At 48.1% G+C, this 18,593-nt stretch overlaps 1 protein-coding gene across 1 annotated transcript; it reads left to right on the top strand.

Annotated features, from left to right (window-relative positions):
• Positions 1–2,147: 2,147 nt before the first annotated feature.
• LOC120909859 (zinc finger protein 883-like) lies at positions 2,148–4,261 on the top strand. The gene has a single exon (XM_040321604.1). The coding sequence runs from the start codon at positions 2,200–2,202 to the stop codon at positions 4,249–4,251; it is 2,052 nt and encodes a 683-aa protein (XP_040177538.1). The 5' UTR covers positions 2,148–2,199; the 3' UTR covers positions 4,252–4,261.
• The last annotated feature ends 14,332 nt before the right edge of the window (positions 4,262–18,593 follow it).

The raw sequence follows: 18,593 nt of genomic DNA, 5'->3' as shown, positions 1-18,593 counted from the left end.
AACTGATCTTCCGCACCTGCGCAGTCCGGGAGGAGTGCGGCGTGTATAGGAGAGGGACTCCCAGGGTACCGCGCGCTGGTCTGCTCCGGGCTGGTGACGTCACAGAGAAGAAGCCCAGGTGAAGGCTGTGATTGGATCAGGTAGCCGGAATGTGCGGGACCCGGGGGGACGGATCCTCAGCGGGGACAATGCTTCAGAGGAAACACTGGGCAGTGATCAGATCTATAGTACAGGGTCCATTATTATTGAGACATTCACATTGGTATTGGGATATCAGCTGATCAATGAGCTTCTATTACTCTGCTATGATGTCATCATAGGAATATGTATTATCACATTACATTATCATATGTTATTATACTACATATCAATGTCATCAATATTTATTATCATATCTCTTATTATAGTATACTAGTGTATCAATTCCATCAATATTTATTATCATATCTCATATTATTATAGTATACTAGTGTATCAATTCCATCAATATTTATGATCTTATCTCATTATAATTATATATTTTATTACATTATGCTGTCATATCAATATCCTAAATATTTATTACCGTGTCTCATTATATTGTTATATGTTTTTGTATTACATTAGTATATCGATAGCATAAATATTTATTATCATATCTCATTTTATTATATTATACTAGCATATCAATATCCTAAGTAATTATTATATATAATACTAATATACCTCCATATATTATACTATCTTACCTTCTCATTCATCTTATCACGCTTTCATCCACCATCAACCTCACATCCCAAAACACAAAAAAAAAAAAAACATACCCCGTCTATTCTCTCCCTTTCCATATACTCATGTTATGTTCCTTTTACAATAACCCTTCTCATTCTTCCTGATTTTCCACTTATAAATATTCTTTCGTTCTATTTGAGAGCCGAAATTCATCCCATTTTTGCCATAATTCTGGCATTTGACTATTTATATAATCCTTCTTCTCTTATCTGTCGTTCGACATATTGTATTTCGTTCACTTCACATATCCAATATCCTGCTATATTTGGGCTTTTATTTTCTCTCCAATTGCGAGCTATTATTGTTCTAGCGGCTGATGTCATATGACGATTAGTGGAAAATGGTCCCCTTTTATTGGTGTTCAGTAGGGGATCAATCCACCATGGCTCTTTGCCTTCGGGAACCCCTAGTAACCTAAAAGTAAAAGTTTGATGCCATGCCACGAGCGGGCGCAATTTTTAAGCGTGACATGTTGGGTATCATTTTACTCGGCGTGACATTATCTTTCACAATATATAAAAAAAATTGGGCCAAATTTATTGTTGTCTTATTTTTTTATTCAAAAAAGTGATTTTTTTTCCAAAAAAAGTGCGCTTGTAAGACCGCTGCGCAAATACGGTGTGACAAAAAGTATTGCAATGACCACTATTTTATTCTCTATGGTGTTAGAAAAAAATATATATAATGTTTGGGGGTTTTAAGTAATTTTCTAGCAAAAAAAACGGTTTTAGTCTTGCAAACACCAAACCTGAAAAACAACTAAGGTCCTTAAAGCGGTGGTTCACCCTAAAAACTACATTTTCTTATTCCACTGCCCCCCCACATTACAATCCGATTAAGGCTCTTATTATTTTTTTCATGCTGTACATACCTTAGTACAGCATATTCACCCGTGCATCCGGGTTGCGAGTCCCGCGGGAGTGGGCGTTCCTCACATGTGTGTGATTGACATTTTGCCCAAAAACGAGCTCCCCCCCCCCCGTCGCGTAAGCCGCATCACGATTGGCGAAAGGAGCCGAATGGCGATGCGCATGCGCAGTATAGCGCCGACACGCCGTTCGGCTCTTTTCGCCAACCGTGACGCCGCTTTCGCGACGGGGGGGAGCTCGTTTTTGGGCAAAACGTCAATCACCGGCATGTGAGGAACGCCCACTCCCGCGGGACTCGCAACCCGGATGCATGGGTGAATATGCTGTACTAAGGTATGTACAGCATGGAAAAAATAATAAGAGCCTTAATCAGATTGTAATGTGGGGGGGCAGTGGAATAAGAAAATGTAGTTTTTAGGGTGAACCACCCCTTTAAGTGGTTAAAAACAAGTATGTTGAAAAGCCAATAGCAGAAGCATCACGTTCCTAAAACTGTTTTTTTTTTTTTTTACTTTCCAGTTTCATGGATCATTAGCTCATAGTACGTTGGAGGCATTTCATGTTTTCAGAGATGGAATCTAAACGTGACATCAACCCCACCGACAGTAGAGAAGGTCATAGAGAGACACCATGTACAAGGACTGGGCGGCCTACCGGGAAAGTATATGATGTGGTCACCTCTGGTGCCTTGCAGACCATTGATACCGGGGACCGGATACCATGTGAAGATAATAATACAGTCTCACAACCTAACCTATCTAGGAGAAGACAATCTACGGGTGGACATGATTGTTTGGCAATCCGTATTAAAAACGAAGCCCCTTTAAACAAGAAGTGTCCGACAGACCCGGCTACTTCTACAGCAGCTGAACCAAGCTCTGTTCTCATTAAAAAAGAGCCTGATTGGGGCGAGAAGGAGGATTTCACCTGTCCGGCACAATCTTCCCAGCTCGATTTTGACTCTGTTCACATTAAAGAAGAAACGTTGTCTTCTGATGAAGATGGTCTAGGGAATATTATGACTTTTATAGTTCCAGATGGTTCCGTTCCTCAATTCCTGCAGAAACTTGCTACCAACCGGGCTTCACAAGGAGGGTTCATTTGCTTGCAGTGTAACAAGCATTATTCCAACGAAGCCAATCTTCTAGATCATCGGAAGAGTCACAAAGGGGCAGACGTGGAGCCACCTGTAGATGGTCTAAATGACAAAGGAAAGGCTGTATGTACTTACTTGGGTTGCCAGAGACACTTTATAAATAAGGCAGGTCTTAAGACTCACCAGAAGAGTCATAAAAAAGCGAACGCGCCCTTAAATCTAACCCTAGAAAGTTCTTGCCTAATCGATAAACAGAAGTTAGCGGACCTCTTTATATGTTCTTATTCCAAGTGCCAGAAGCTCTTTTTGAGCGGGCATGATCTACTGACTCATCAGGAATGTCACCAAGGAGAACATTTAGTGTCACCTCTAGATGGGACTTGTTCACTGGACCAGAAAAAGTCAACGAAACTCTTTATATGTTCACACTGTGGGAAGTCGTATAACCATATATCACTTTTTAAGGTGCACCTGAGGGTTCACACTGGAGACAAACCATTTTCCTGCAGTGACTGTGGCAAATGTTTCACCCGCAAATCAGAGCTGATTGCCCATCAAAGGATTCATACAGGGGAGAAGCCCTATGCTTGTTCGGTGTGCAGCAAGAGATTCACCAACCAATCCGGGGTGATTGCACATGAGAGAATCCACACAGGCGAGAAACCCTTCGCCTGTACCGACTGCGGGAAACATTTTACAGATCGGTCTGGGCTTTACACGCACAAACGGGTCCACACCGGGGAGCGCCCCTTTGAATGTTCGGATTGCGGCAAGCGCTTTCAGACTCGATCACTTTTGATCACCCATCAGCGAACTCATACGGGGGAGACCCCGTTCCCATGCCTAGAGTGCGGGAAAAGCTTTGCAAGGAGCTCTGTCCTTTCGGCGCACCAAAGGACGCACACACAAGAGAAGCCGCACGTCTGTAAAGCGTGCGGGAAGAGGTTCGCCAGCAACACCAACTTGGAGACCCACCAAAGAATCCACTCTGGCGAGAAGCCGTTCGCTTGCCCCGACTGCGGGAAACGTTTTTCAGACCGTTCGTGCTTCTCTGTGCACAAGCGGGTTCACACCGGCATCCAGCCTTACACTTGTGCCCAGTGTGGAAAGAGTTTCCCAAGTCGCTCGCACCTCATCCGGCACGAGCGGATTCACACGGGAGAGAAACCATTTTCATGCCCCGTGTGCTCAAAGAGCTTCAACTGTAAAACCAGTTTGGTGGGCCACCAGCTTATTCATACAGGGGAGAAACCTTTCTCTTGCCCGGACTGTGGCAAATGTTTTCGGGGACGGTCGGCTGTCATCACCCATAGGAGGATTCACACGGGTGAAAAACCCTTTACCTGTTCAGAGTGTGGGAAGTGCTTCTCTGACCAGTCAGGTCTTATCACACATCGGAAGATTCATCGTGGCAATAAGCAGTACGAGTGCCCGGACTGCGGGAAATGCTTTGTGCTGAAGCACTACCTGACTCGCCATTTAACAACGCACGCGGTTAGAGTCCCTGTTACGTGACTTCAAGTTATATTAACCACTTCCTTACTGGGCACTTAAACCCCCTTCCTGCCCAGAGGACTTTTTACAATTCGGCACTGCGTCGCTTTAACTGACAATTGCGCGGTCGTGCGACGTGGCTCCCAAACAAAATTGACGTCCTTTTTTTCCCACAAATAGAGCTTTCTTTTGGTGGTATTTGATCACCTCTGCGGTTTTTATTTTTTGCGCTATAAACAAAAATAGAGCGACAATTTTGAAAAAAAAATAAAAAAAATTTAATTGTTGCTGTAATAAATGGCTCAATTTAAAAAAAAAAAACATTTTTTATCCTCAGTCTAGGCCGATACGTATTCTACATATTTTTAGTAAAAAATAAAAAATCGCAATAAGCGACTGGTTTGCGCAAAAGTTATAGCGCCTACAAAATAAGGGACAGAATTTTTTTTTTTTTATTATTATTTTTTTTACTAGTTATGGCGGCGATCTGCGACATTTATTGCGACTGCGACATTATGGCGGACACATCGGACACATTTTTGGCGCCATTCACATTTCTACTGCAATCAGTGCTATAAATATGCACTAATTACTGTATAAATGTGACTGGCAGGGAATGGGTTAACACTAGGGGGTGAGGAAGGGGTTAATGTGTACCCTAATATTAGTGTTCTAACTGTGGGGGAAGGGGGGTGACTGGGGGAGGTGACCGATCTGTGTCTCTATGTACAAGAGACACAGATCCGTCTCCTCTCTCCCCTGACAGCACCGCTGTCTGCGAGAGCCGGGAATGAGAGATGATCTCATATGTAAACATATGAGATCATCTCTCATTGGCCGCACAGATCGCCTAGCAAACGGCCACTCCGATTGGCCGTTCACGGCGATCTGTGACTGGCTGTGTCCGAGGGACACGGCCAGTACAGAAGTTCCCCGCCGCGCGCTCGGGAGCGCGCGCGGGGAACGCTGAAATGAGCTGCCGTCAATTGACGGCGGCTCAGAGATTTAGAACCACCCTGCGGCCGTCAATAGTCGTACGGCCGTAGGGAAGTGGTTAAACACAAACTGTTTATTTTATATTGTCCCTTCTATTTCTGTATGTGGATGATGGCACTGTAATTATTTTATTTAACCACTTCCAGCCCAAGGACGTCATATGACGTCATATGACGTCCTTGAATTTCAGTGGGGATATCTGAATGATGCCTGCAGCTACAGTCATCATTCAGATATCATTATTTTAACCCCTTCCATACAGGGAATTTTCACCCCCTTCCTGCCCAGACCATTTTTTTCAGCGCTGTTGCACTTTGAATGACAATTGCGTGGTCATGCAACACTGTACCCAAACTAAATCTTTATGTTTTTTCCCCCACAAATAGAGCTTTCGTTTGGTGGTATTTGATCATCTCTGCGGTTTTTATTTTTTGCGCTATAAACAAAAAAAGAGCGAAAATTAAAAAAAAAAAACACAATGGCCCAGATTCTCAACTTTTTGAATGCTTGAAATGTAGGCTTTAGAGGTGAACTGATCAGTTCATTGCTAATCGGGCAGAGCTGATATTTTCTAGGCAAACTGCAACTCAAAGATTCTTTTACAAGAGTGTCCCCAGCCAATTCTTCTTTTTTTTTTTTTACGTTTTGGATAGAGTGGAGAAGGTTTACAGGGGTGTCAAACTCCGTTTCATTGTGGGCTGCATCAACACCATCGTTGTCCTCAAGGGGCCAGTTGTATCTGGGGTTCAGGAGAGTGTTATGTACAGAGTGCAGAGTTCAGGATTACGCTACCAACAGAGTGCAGAGTTCAGATTACCCTACGTGCAAAGTGCAGGGTTCAGGATTATGCTACACACAGAGTGCAGAGTTCAGGATTACGCTACCAACAGAGGGGTGGATTCAGGTAGGGGCGCGCACTACTACGGAGGCGCAGCGTACCGTTTTTACGCTACGCCTCTGTAAATTACCTGCGCTACGCTTCATTCACGAAGCAGTAGCTCCTTAATTTGCGTGTGCGCTCCGGAAAACTGCCCGGCGTAAGCGCGCGTAATTTAAATGATCCCGTAGGGGGCGTGGATCATTTAAATTAGGCGCGTTCCCGCGCCGAACGTAGTGCGCATGCTCCGTCGGGAAACTTTCCCGACGTGCATTGCGGTAAATGACGTCTCAAAGACGTCATTTGCTTCAACGTGAACGTAAATGGCGTCCAGCGCCATTCACGATACACTTACGCAAACGACGTAATTTTTAAAAAATCGCGATGCGGGACCGACGGGTATACTTAGCATTGGCTGCCCCTGCTAATAGCAGGGGCATCCTTACGCAGAAACCGCCGAACGCAAACGACGTAAAATGCGAACGCAGGGCGCGCGTACGGTTGTGAATCGGCGTGAGTATGCAATTTGCATACTCTACGCTGACCACTACGGGAACGCCACCTAGCGGCCATCGTAAGAATGCAGCCTGCGATACGACGGCATAAGAGCCTTATGCCAGTCATATCTTAGGTTGCAGTCGGCGTATCACGCTTTCTGAATACAGAAAAGTCGATACGCCGGCGCAACTAAGCAATTGCGCTGCGTATCTATGGATACGCAGACGCAATTGCTTACTGAATCTATCCCACAGTGCAGAGTTCAGATTACCCTACATGCAATGTGCAGGGTTCAGGATTATGCTAAGTACAGAATGCAGGGTTCAGGAGTGAATTATGTACAGAGTGCAGGGTTCAGGATTATGCTACAAACAATGTGCAGGGTTCAGGATTACGCTATGTACAGAATGCATTGTTCAAGAGTGCGTTATGTACAGATCGTAGATTTCAGGAGTACGCTATGTGCAGAGTGCAGAGTTCAGCGGTGCTCTAACTACAGAGTGCAGTTCTGGGGGGGGGCCCTATGCACAAAGTGCAGAGTTCAGGGGTGCGCTAGCCACAGAGTTCAATTCCAGGGGTACCCAAAGCACTAAGGCCCAGATTCTCAGAAGAGATACGACGTCGTATCTCTGCGTTGCGCGGTCGTATCAATGCGCCTGATTCTTAGAATCAGTTACGCATAGATTTCCCGTAGATCCGACTGGCGTAACTGTGTTGCACCGTCGGATCGTAACTGCATATTTACGCTGACCGCTAGGTGGCGCTTCCGTCGAATTCCGCGTTGAGTATGCAAATTAGCTAGATACGCGAATTCCCGAACGTACGCCCGGCCGACGCAGTAAAGTTACGCCGTTTACGTTAGGCTATTCCCAGCGTATAGTTGCCCCTGCTATATGAGGCGTATATGCGGCGCACCAATGTTAAGTATGGCCGTCGTTCCCGCGTCGAAATTTGAAAAAGTTACGTCGTTTGCGTAAGTCGTCCGTGAATGGGGCGGGACGTCATTTACGTTCACGTCAAAGCCAATGACGTCCTTGCCCGTCTAAGTTGCGGAGGCGTAACGTAAATCGGATATGTTACGCCCGGGAAAAAGATACGCCGCTGACTGAGAATCTGGCCCAGAGTGCACAGTTCAGGGGTGCGCTACCTACGGAGTACACAGTTTAGGGGTGTGCTATGTACAGAGTGGAGCAGAGCGGAGGGTGAAAGCCAGAGGTGGCAGAATAAAGTTTTTCCATGTTCTGACTGCAAAACTGGGTGGGAGGGCCACATGACAATGCTGGGCAGGCCTTGTGTTTGATATATGGGGCTAGGCCCTTCATAGCCTGTCAGATTCGTATTACCACTTGTGTCTCCATAGGGTCAATTGCTGACTTGCTCCGGCGTTACGAATGCTCCTGATCCAGGAACATCGTAACGCCGACTGCAGCCTAAAATCTGCGTGGCATAAGGCTCTTATGCCACGCAGATTTTAGGCTGCATTCTTGCGATGACCGCTAGGGGGCGCTCCCATTGTGCTCAGCGTATAGTATGCAAATTGCATACTAACACCGATTCACAATGTTGCGCGAGCCCTGCGTACGCAAGTTACAGAGTTTCCGTACGGCGTCTTTAGCGTAAGGCTGCCCCTTCTAATAGTAGGGGCAGCCAATGCTAAAGTATACCCGCCATTCCCGCGTCGTGAAATTTGAATTTCACGTCGTTTGCGTAAGTGATTCGTGAATGGCGCTGGACGCCATTCACGTTCACTTTGAAGCAAATGACGTCCTTGCGACGTCATTTGCCGCAATGCACGTCGGGAAAGTTTCCCGACGGCGCATGCGCTTTACGATCGGCGCGGGAACGCGCCTAATTTTAATGAATTCTGCCCCCTGCGGGATCATTTAAATTGCGCGGGCTTACGCCGGGCAATTTTGCCGGCGCGCCCTCGCAATTTACGGAGCTACTGCTCCGTGAATCGAGGGCAGCGGCGCAAATTTGCGGGGGTGCAGGGCAAAATCGTTGCCCTGTGCCTCCGTAATTTATGCGCAAATCTTACTGAATCCGGGCCATTATGTTTTAAGAGCGTTGCACTCCTGGCCCAACCGGAATATGTGTAGCAATATAGGACAGCCTTATGCCCCGTACACACGGTCGGGCTTTTGCCCACCCAAACTCACATCGGAATTCCATCGGAGGATAAGAGAACATGTTCTCTATGTAAACTCCGATGGAATTCCGGTGATACACACGGTCAGAATTTGTCTGTTGGACATTTTCCATCAGAAATTCCAATTGTGTGAACGAGGCTTTAGACAGCTCTGCTCCACAAACCACACTCCCTGACGCACACAGACAAAACACGTAGGTGGGCGGGAGACGTGGTTTGTTGAGCAGAGCTGTCCGAGGCTGTCCTATATTGATACACATATTCCGGTTGGGCTGGGAGTGCGTGTTTTTTAAAACCTGACAGGGGTTATAAACATCCCTTGCTTTGTCCAAAGCCAACAAACGCATGTTTCGGCTAGAGATACACTCGGAATCTTTTTCTTGGAGAAACACAGACTGCCACTAGTCATTCTGGGCCATATTCCCGTAGTTTTTGGGCGGGCGTCGCGTAAGCCATTTACACTACGCCGCCCCAACTTACAGGAGCAAGTGCCGTATTCCTCAAGCACTTGCTCCGTAGTTTGCGGCGGCGTAGTGTAGTTGGCCCGGCGTATCCCCGCGTAAATCCAAGGGGGCGGCTTGTATTTAAATTAAGCGCGCCCTCGTGACGTTCGAACTGCGCATGCGCCGGGCTTAAAATAGCCCAGTGCGCATGCTCCAGTTCTTGGCGGAAAAAGTCAATGACGCCGACGTGTGCGTTATTGACGTAAAGTCGTATTCAAGAACGACTTAGTAAAACGACGTACCTGACGGGAAAAGACGACGTGGACCCGACGCCATACTTAACATGGCATACGTCGGACTGGAGTAAGGTTACCCCTCATATAGCAGGGGTAACCTTACGCCTACGCAAACGATGTAAGCGACGGTTACGTGACGCAATTTTGTTCGGGAATCGGCGTATCAGGCTCATTTGCATAAACAAATGAGACCTGAATGTAAACGCCACCTAGCGGCCGGCTGGGTAATTACATTTAAGATCCGACAGTGTAAGTGACTTACTCCTGTCGGATCTTCAGCGTATCTATGCGAAAATGATTCTAGGAATCACTCACATAGATACGCGGGTCAAAAAAGAGAGATACGACGGAGTTTCCTGAGATGCTCCATCGTAACTCTGCTGAGAATCTGGCCCTCTGCAAATTGCGGTTTCCTGGATGTCACACTGATCCTCTGGATTCAAAAGTTCACTGGCAGGCTCAACAGATATTTGTAGGACCAGAAGGAGAGGTCAGCCATCAGCATCCTCAATATTCTATCATTACAGGTCCTTTAATAGAAGTGCACACATATATTAATCTGCTTTCAGTTGCACACTCTGGCCCGGATTCACATACAGCGGCGCATAGTTATACCGACGTAGCGTATCGAATATACGCTACGCCGACGTAGCGGCGAGCACAGTATTCACAAAGCACTTGCTCCCAACGTTGCGCCGGCGTAACGTAAATTCGTAGGCGTAAGCCAGCCTAATTCAAAGTAGGTGGAAGTGGGCATGATCCATTTACCGTATTTATCGGGGTATAGCGCGCTCCCGCGTATAGCGCGCACCCCTAAAGTTGCCCCCGAAATCCTGTGGAAAAAAGTTTTTTTGTACTTACAGTTTTGGTGTCTTGCGCGGCGTCCATCGGCGGCCTCGTCGGGTCCGGCGTCCGTCTGCGGCTTCGGGTGTCCTCTTCGTCGGGTCCGGCGTCCTTCTGCGGCGTCCTTGCGTCCTCCCCGCTCGTTTCCCGCGCCGAGTTTGAATACTGCGCCGACATATACAGAGCGCAGTACACTCGTGTATTGTCGGGCAGGCTCGGCTACTCTCGCACTGACGTCCAGGACGTCAGCGCGAGAGGACCCGAGACTGCCCGACAATACACGAGTGTACTGCGCTCGGTATATGTCGGCGCAGTATTCAAACTCGGCGCGGGTATCAGCGTATACGACGCACCCACGATTTTGCCCTGATTTTCAGGGCAAAAAAGTGCGCGGTATACGCCGATAAATACGGTAAATGAAGCGTGACCCCATGCAAATGATGGGCCGAACGAACGGTGCATGCGCCGTCCCGTGGACGCATCCCAGTGCGCATGCTCAGAATCAGGCCCGGATTTTCCACAAGGCCACTGAGGCCAGGCCTTGGGGCGGCAGGGTTTTAAGGGGCGGCAGTGGCATGGAGTCCCCCGACGCCCGGAACATACAGTTAAGGGTGGTAAGTTATGGGGGAATCCGCTCGCTCGTTAACAAGTGATTGCGGCGATGTCGCCAAAATCACTTGTAAAATATGTGCTCCCGTCCGTCCTCCCCAACACCCCCCCCCCCACCCCACATACCTCTCTCTGCTGGCTCTGTTTTCCGCACTTTGTCCTCCCCCAGGCCACTGAGTCTGTCTCCTGTCCCTGCTGCCGATGTACACAGTGAGAGGGGAGAGCTGTGCTCTTCCCATCTCATCTGTGACAGGAGTTCTAGCACAGTACTAGGACTCCTGTTTTGGAGGTGACAGGGTCAATAAAGAGAACATGTCACCTCCAATTGCTATCACACAAGAAATTGTTTTCTCCTGTGTGATAGCAAAAAAGTTAAGTGAATTTTTTTTTTATAAAAAATAAATAAATAATAAGAAATAATAATTAAATTAATAAAATAAAAAAGTAAAGAATAGGAAAAATAATAAGAAAATGATACAAAAATTAAAAAAAGTAAGCGACAAGCTACAAAATAATAAAAAAAGTGATAAAAAGGTAAAAAAACAAACAAGACATATTTGAACTAACCGTACCGCACATTCTCCGTTAATTTGAGGGGGAGGGGGTTCGGTTGGCGGGGAGGGGGTGCATTGTGGAACCTGGCCTTGGGCGGCAGGGAGAGCAGATCCGGCCCTGCTTACGTGGCGTATCTCGAGATACGTCGGCGTAAGTGCTACGTGAATCCGGGCCTCTATGTTTGCCAGTTGGGATTCCTTTGCATCGTGGTTTACAAGACACGCCATTCCCAGGAGGGTTGCAGTTTGTGTAGAAGGAACCAGACCTGTCTTATTCCAGATAGATCCTAAATCGAATGGTTCGTGTCTGATGTCTTTACTGCCCAAGTCTTGTAAATTAAGAAGGTAAAAAATATTTTATATAGTTATTAATTTGGTTTTATCAAATAAAATGCACAAAAGTTGGTGTTCAGAAATTATGTTGTTTATTTCATTTTAGATATTGATACAGTGGGGTAGATTCACGTACGGGCGCGCAATGATACGGCGGCGCAGCGTGTCGTATTTACGCTACGCCGCCGTAACTTACAGGAGCAAGTGCTGCATTCACAAAGCACTTGCTCCGTAAGTCGCAGCGGCGTAGCGTAAAAGGGGCCGGCGTAAGCGCGCGTAATTAAAATGTGGAAGGGGGGGCGTGTTTTATGTAAATTTATGATGACCTGACGTGATTGACGTTTTTAACGAACGGTGCATGCGCCGTCCGTGTACATATCCCAGTGTGCATTGCTTCCAAGTACGGCGCAACGACGTATTGGTTTCGACGTGAACGTAAATTACGTCCAGCCCTATTCGCGAACGACTTACGCAAACGACGTAAAAAAATTCAAATTTCGAAGCGGGAACGACGTCCATACTTAACATTGGCTGCGCCTCCTAATAGCAGGAACAACGTTACGCCGAAAAAGCCTTGACGTAAAAAACGAACGCCGGGCGCACGTACGTTTGTGAATCGGCGTATCTATGAAATTAGCATATTCTACGCCGACAACAACAGAAGCGCCCCTAGCGGCCAGCGGCAGAATGCACCCTAAGATACGACGGCGTAAGAGACTTATGCCAGTCGTATCTTAGGCTAAAGTCGGCGTATCTAGCTTTCTGAATACAGAAAGTAGATACGCCGGCGCAGCTTAGCAATTACGCGTCGTATCTATGGATACGCCGGCGTAATTGTTCTCTGAATCTACCCCAGTGATGGTATATCTTGGGGTAAGAACCAGAAACATTGGCCCAGATTCAGGTAGAATTTGCCCCTTTCTTACGGAGGCACAGGGCAGCGCGTTTGCCCTGCGCCCCCGCAAATTATCTGCGCTGCGCGCGATTCACAGAGCAGTAGCTCCGTAAATTGCGTGTGCGCTCTTTAAAATTGCCCTGCGTAAGGGCGCCTAATGTAAATTATCCCGTAGGGGGCGGGAATCATTTAAATTAGGCGCGCTCCCGCGCCGAGCGTAGAGCGCATGCTCCGTCGGGAAACTTTCCCGACGTGCATTGCGGCAAATGACGTCGCAAGGACGTCATTTGCTTCCAAGTGAACGTGAATGGCGTTCAGCGCCATTCACGAATCACTTACGCAAACGACGTGAAATTCAAATTTCACGACGCGGGAACGGCGGGTATACTTTAGCATTGGCTGCCCCTACTATTAGAAGGGGCAGCCTTACGCTAAAGACGCCGTACGGAAACTCCGTAACTTGCGTACGCAGGGCCCGCGCAACATTGTGAATCGATGTTAGTATGCAATTTGTATACTATACACTGAGCACAATGGGAGCGCCCCCTAGCGGTCATCGCTAGAATGCAGCCTAAAATCTGCGTGGCATAAGAGCCTTATGCCACGCAGATTTTAGGCTGCAGTCGGCGTTACGATGTTCCTGAATCAGGAGCATTCGTAACGCCGGAGCAAGTCAGCAATTGCGCTGCGTAACTATGGTTACGCAGGCGCAATTGCTCTCTGAATCCGGGCCATTCTCTTTCTGTGTATGTATATTGTACAGCTAGAAAGCCCAACTTGAGGAACATCTTCCCCATTCCTTCCCTTGGAGATTTCCCATTTCTCCTCTGAAGCCTCGTACACACGGGCCAGAATCTCTTCAGGAAAAAACGTTGGTTTTCCTGACGAGATTCTTGGCAAGAATCTCTTGCCGCCCGAGTGTACACACACTCCTTTAAAAAAAAAACGTGGTTCTTTTGAAAGGCAAGAACGCGGTGACGTCATCACGTACGACGAGCATGCGCTCGTTACATTCAATGCCGTCGCCGCCATCTTGTTTCACCCTACCTATGCCGTGGAAGCTTCCGCGCATGCGTCAAAGTTATTTCGAGCATGCGTGGGTTTCCACGGCGGCAGGTAAGTATACAGACGCTCGGGTTTCTCGTCGGGAAACAGGCCGACAAGAATCTCGAGGAGAAAATAGAGCGCAGATCTCTATTTTTCTCGTCGAGATTCTGGGCAGATTTCCAGACGAGAAACCTGAAAGCCTCATACACGCACGCTCGGTTTACTCGGCCAGCAGTTTTCTTGCTGGTTCTTGCCGAGAAAACCGAGCGTGTGTACGAGGCTTTACACACGATCGGAAATTCCAACAAGAAAAGTCAGATGTGAGCTTTTTGGCTGAAATTCCGACCATGTGTAGGCTTCATCAGACTTTTTCTGTCGGAATTTCCGCCAACAAAAGATTGAGAGCAGGTTCTCTATTTTTCAGACGGAAAAAGTTTATATCGGAAAATCCGCTCGTCTTTATGCAATTCCGGCGTGCAAAAAAACACGCATGCTCAGAATCAAGCAGAAGAGCCGAACAGCCTCCTTTCCTCCCCGTGGACCACATTCCCTTCTTCCCCTTAGACCACACACCCCCTTCCTCCTCCTGGAGCATACCCACCATTGATTTTTTTTATTATTACCGTATTTATCGCGGTATAACGCGCTCCCGCGTATACCGCGCACCCCTAAAGTTGCCCCGAAACCTGTGGAAAAAAATTTTTTTTTGTACTTACAGTTTTGGTGTCTTGCGCGGCGTCCATCGGCGGCCTCGTCGGGTCCGGCGTCCGTCTGCGGCTTCGGGTGTCCTCTTCGTCGGGTCCGGCGTCCTTCTGCGGCTTCGGGTGTCCTCTTCGTCGGGTCCGGCGTCCGTCTGCGGCTTCGGGTGTCCTCTTCGTCGGGTCCGGCGTCCTTCTGCGGCTTCGGGTGTCCTCTTTGTCGGGTCCGGCGTCCGTCTGCGGCTTCGGGTGTCCTCTTCGTCGGGTCCGGCGTCCTTCTGCGGCTTCGGGTGTCCTCTTCGTCGGGTCCGGCGTCCTTCTGCGGCTTCGGGTGTCCTCTTCGTCGGGTCCGGCGTCCTTCTGCGGCTTCGGGTGTCCTCTTCGTCGGGTCCGGCGTCCTTCTGCGGCTTCGTGTGTGTTCTTCGTCGGGTCCGGCGTCCGTCTGCGGCTTCGGGTGTCCTCTTCGTCGGGTCCGGCGTCCTTCTGCGGCGTCCTCGCGTCTTCCCCGCTCGTTTCCCGCGCCGAGTTTGAATACTGCGCCGACATATACAGAGCGCAGTACACTCGTGTATTGTCGGCAATGCTCGGCTACTCTCGCGCTGACGTCCTGTACGTCCAGGACGTCAGCGCGGGAGGAGCCGAGACTGCCCGACTATACCCGAGTGTACTGCGCTCGGTATATGTCGGCGCAGTATTCAAACTCGGCGCGGGTATCGGCGTATACCGCGCACCCACGATTTTGCCCTGATTTTCAGGGCAAAAAAGTGCGCGGTATACGCCGATAAATACGGTATATGTATCCTTTTTTTGGAGTTGTCTTTGGCCTGGTAACATGGCACCCCCAATCCTCTTGTGGCAGCAGTGGGCAGTCCTTTATGATTTAGAGCAGTAGTCTCCAAACTGCGGCCCTTGCATTCCTTCATCTGGCCCTTTGAGCACCATTCCATTTACTGACACCAATGATGGGGCACCATTCCATTTACTGACACCAATGATGGGGCACCATTCCATTTACTGACACCAATGATGGGGCACCATTCCATTTACTGACACCAATGATGGGGCACCATTCCATTTACTGACACCAATGATGGGGCACCATTCCATTTACTGACACCAATTATGGGGCACCATTCCATTTACTGACACCAATGATGGGGCACCATTCCATTTACTGACACCAATGATGGGGCAGCATTCCATTTACTGACACCAATGACGGATCACCATTCCTGCAGAGATCCACAGCTCAGGGGGGAGAATCTGTCCTCAGGACAACGATTAGTCGGGCGCTTCACAAATCTGACCTTTATGGAAGAGCGGCAAGAAGACAGACATTGTTGAAAGAAAGACATAAGAAATCTCGTTTGCGAGAAGCTATATGGGGGACACAGGAAACATGTGGAAGAAGGTACTGTGGAAGCCTGATCCTCTTACATAAGTTGTAGCTGTTTACCTGCAGTCTTCTCTTCTCTACAGCTGTTTAAAGCCCAGAATTTATAAAGCTTGTCTGAGTTGTCGGGAAAAAAATTGAAATTACACACTGCAGAGCTCAGCAGGGAGAGGTCTGAGAGCTGATTGGAGGAAAGGGACACAGGAACAGAGTTAAGGCCATCAATCAGCCGGAGCTGCCTCCCCTGTCACCTTTTTTCTCTTGGTGTCAGGAAAACTTGTCAGAAGTGTTACATGCTGATAGCAGAGGAGTGAGGCAGCAGACAGAAATGACATTGTACTGGCACTACTGTACTCTTGCGGAGATTCAATCGCTGTCCTGTAAAACACATGTACCTGGAAGATTCACCTGCAGAGAATGTTTTCTGAATGTCAGGTTTTCAACTTTGCACATACAGTATTAGGTAGATTCACAGAAAGTTACGCCGGCGTATCAGTAGATACGCCGTCGTAACTCTGAATCTACGCCGTCGCAAATTTAAGCGTATTCTGGAAACCAGATACGCTTACATTAGGCTAAGATACGAGCGGCGTATTTCCGCTGGCCGCTAGGTGGCGCTTCCGTTGAGTTCGGAGTAGAATATGCAAATGACTAGATACACCGATTCACGAACGTACGTGTGCCCGTCGCAGTAAAGATACGTTGTTTCTGTAAGAGGTACACTGGCGTAAAGATAAAGCTGCCCCCTAGGTGGCGTAGCCAATGTTAAGTATGGCCGTCGTTCCCGCGTCGAAATTTGAAAATTTTATGTCGTTTGCGTAAGTCGTCCGTGAATGGGGCTGGGCGTAATTTACGTTCACGTCGAAACCAATACGTCCTTGCGGCGTACTTTGGAGCAATGCACACTGGTTATGTACACGGACGGCGAATGCGCCGTTCGTAAAAAACGTCAATCACGTCGGGTCACCAAACATTTACATAAAACACGCCCCCCTCATCCTCATTTGAATTAGGCGCGCTTACGCCAGCCTATTTACGCTACGCCGCCGTAACTTAGGAGGTAAGTGCTTTGTGAATACAGCACTTGCCTCTCTGACTTACGGCGGCGTAGCATATATGCGATACGCTACGCCGCCTGAAAGATGCGGCAATCTACCTGAATCCAGCTATATGTCCCTTAGAGCTCGTTCCTATGTGTGTCAGGGACTGCCGCTCCTGGGAAAAGTGATCCACGCTTGGATCTTTTTTCAGAGGCATTTGACAGACGGTGAGGAGGCGATATCTCACCAACGAACTACCGCGCCACAATCACCTGCATCGCATTAGTTGCGTTCGGCGGTGGCACTGCCTGATTTAACCCTACAATCCCCACACTACTGCACCTGAATCGCCTGCATTACATTAGTCACGTTTGAGGTGGCGCTGCCTTATTTAACCCTAAAATCACCATACTAGCGCGCCGCTATCACCTGCATTGCATTAGTTGCGTTCGGTGTTGGCGCTGCCTGATTTAACCCTACAATCCCCATACTAGCATGCTGCTATCACTTGCATTGCATTAGTTGCGTTCGACGGTGGTGCTGCCCGATATTACCCTATAATCCCTATAATACTGCGCCGCTATCACCTGCATTTCATTAGTCGCGTTTGGCGTTTTACCCTACAATCCCCATGCTAGCGCGCCGCTATCACCTGCATTGCATTAGTTGCGTTCGGTGTTGTCGCTGCCTGAATTAACCCTACAATCCCCATACTAGCATGCTGCTATCACTTGCATTGCATTAATCGCGTTCAGGGGTGGCGCTGCCCAATTTTACCCCATAATCCCCATAATACTGCATCGCTATCACCTGCATTGCATTAATTGCGTTTGGCGGTGGCGCTGCCTGATTTTACCCTACAATCCCCATACTAGCGCGCCAGTATCACCTGCATTGCATTAGTCGTGTTCGGGGGTGGCGCTGCCTGATTTTACCCTACAATCCCCATACTAGCGCGCCGCTATCACCTGCATTGCATTTGTCGTGTTCGGTGGTGGCGCTGCTTACTCCGGGCGTACATGTGAAAGAAGGCTTAGGGTTCATACATTAGGTTGAGGGGGGAATAAAACTTGCGCTTTTACACAGATGCAACGCATGCGGTTGTGACACACTAGTGTGGCAATCGAGAAGTTAAAGCAGGCAGCGAGGAGGCGATCATGCGACACTTCCTCGCCGCCTGTCAATTGCCCTCTGAAGGGTGATCTGAATGTGAATCGCTCTTTGGAGGCCAGGGCTAGCTTGAAGGAGACCTTTGTGTTTTATCCAAGGATCGTCACAGATGTCCGATCGATAGAGGTGGTTGGATCGAACTGTTGTAAAGATACAAAAAATAAATAAAACACTTCTAATGGTATATTGCGCATAATAGATGGTTGGGGTGGACAGCCGCCATATGACAACAAAATTCTTCCTGATCAGGACGGTAATCACAGAATAAAAACTCTCTAACAGAGACTTTGGCGCTGTTGCTGCTAAAAAAAGAACAATGGGTGGTGCAGAAGCTTCTGCTTGTAGAACTGTCACATTATATGTTAATGGTTCTCATGGTTAAAAGATTTTTTACTTTTTGTTACTGGCCCTTTAAATCTAACAAAACTACAACTCCCAGAGCTCTTAGGGTATCACATGAGCAGCACGAGTGAGAACGAGGCTTGGAACCCGGAAACAGGAAGCGAGGGCTTGGAACCCGGA

Source organism: Rana temporaria, chromosome 8 (assembly GCF_905171775.1).
Source record: "Rana temporaria chromosome 8, aRanTem1.1, whole genome shotgun sequence".
Taxonomy (NCBI): domain Eukaryota; kingdom Metazoa; phylum Chordata; class Amphibia; order Anura; family Ranidae; genus Rana; species Rana temporaria.
This window is presented reverse-complemented; position numbering and strand designations above follow the sequence as displayed.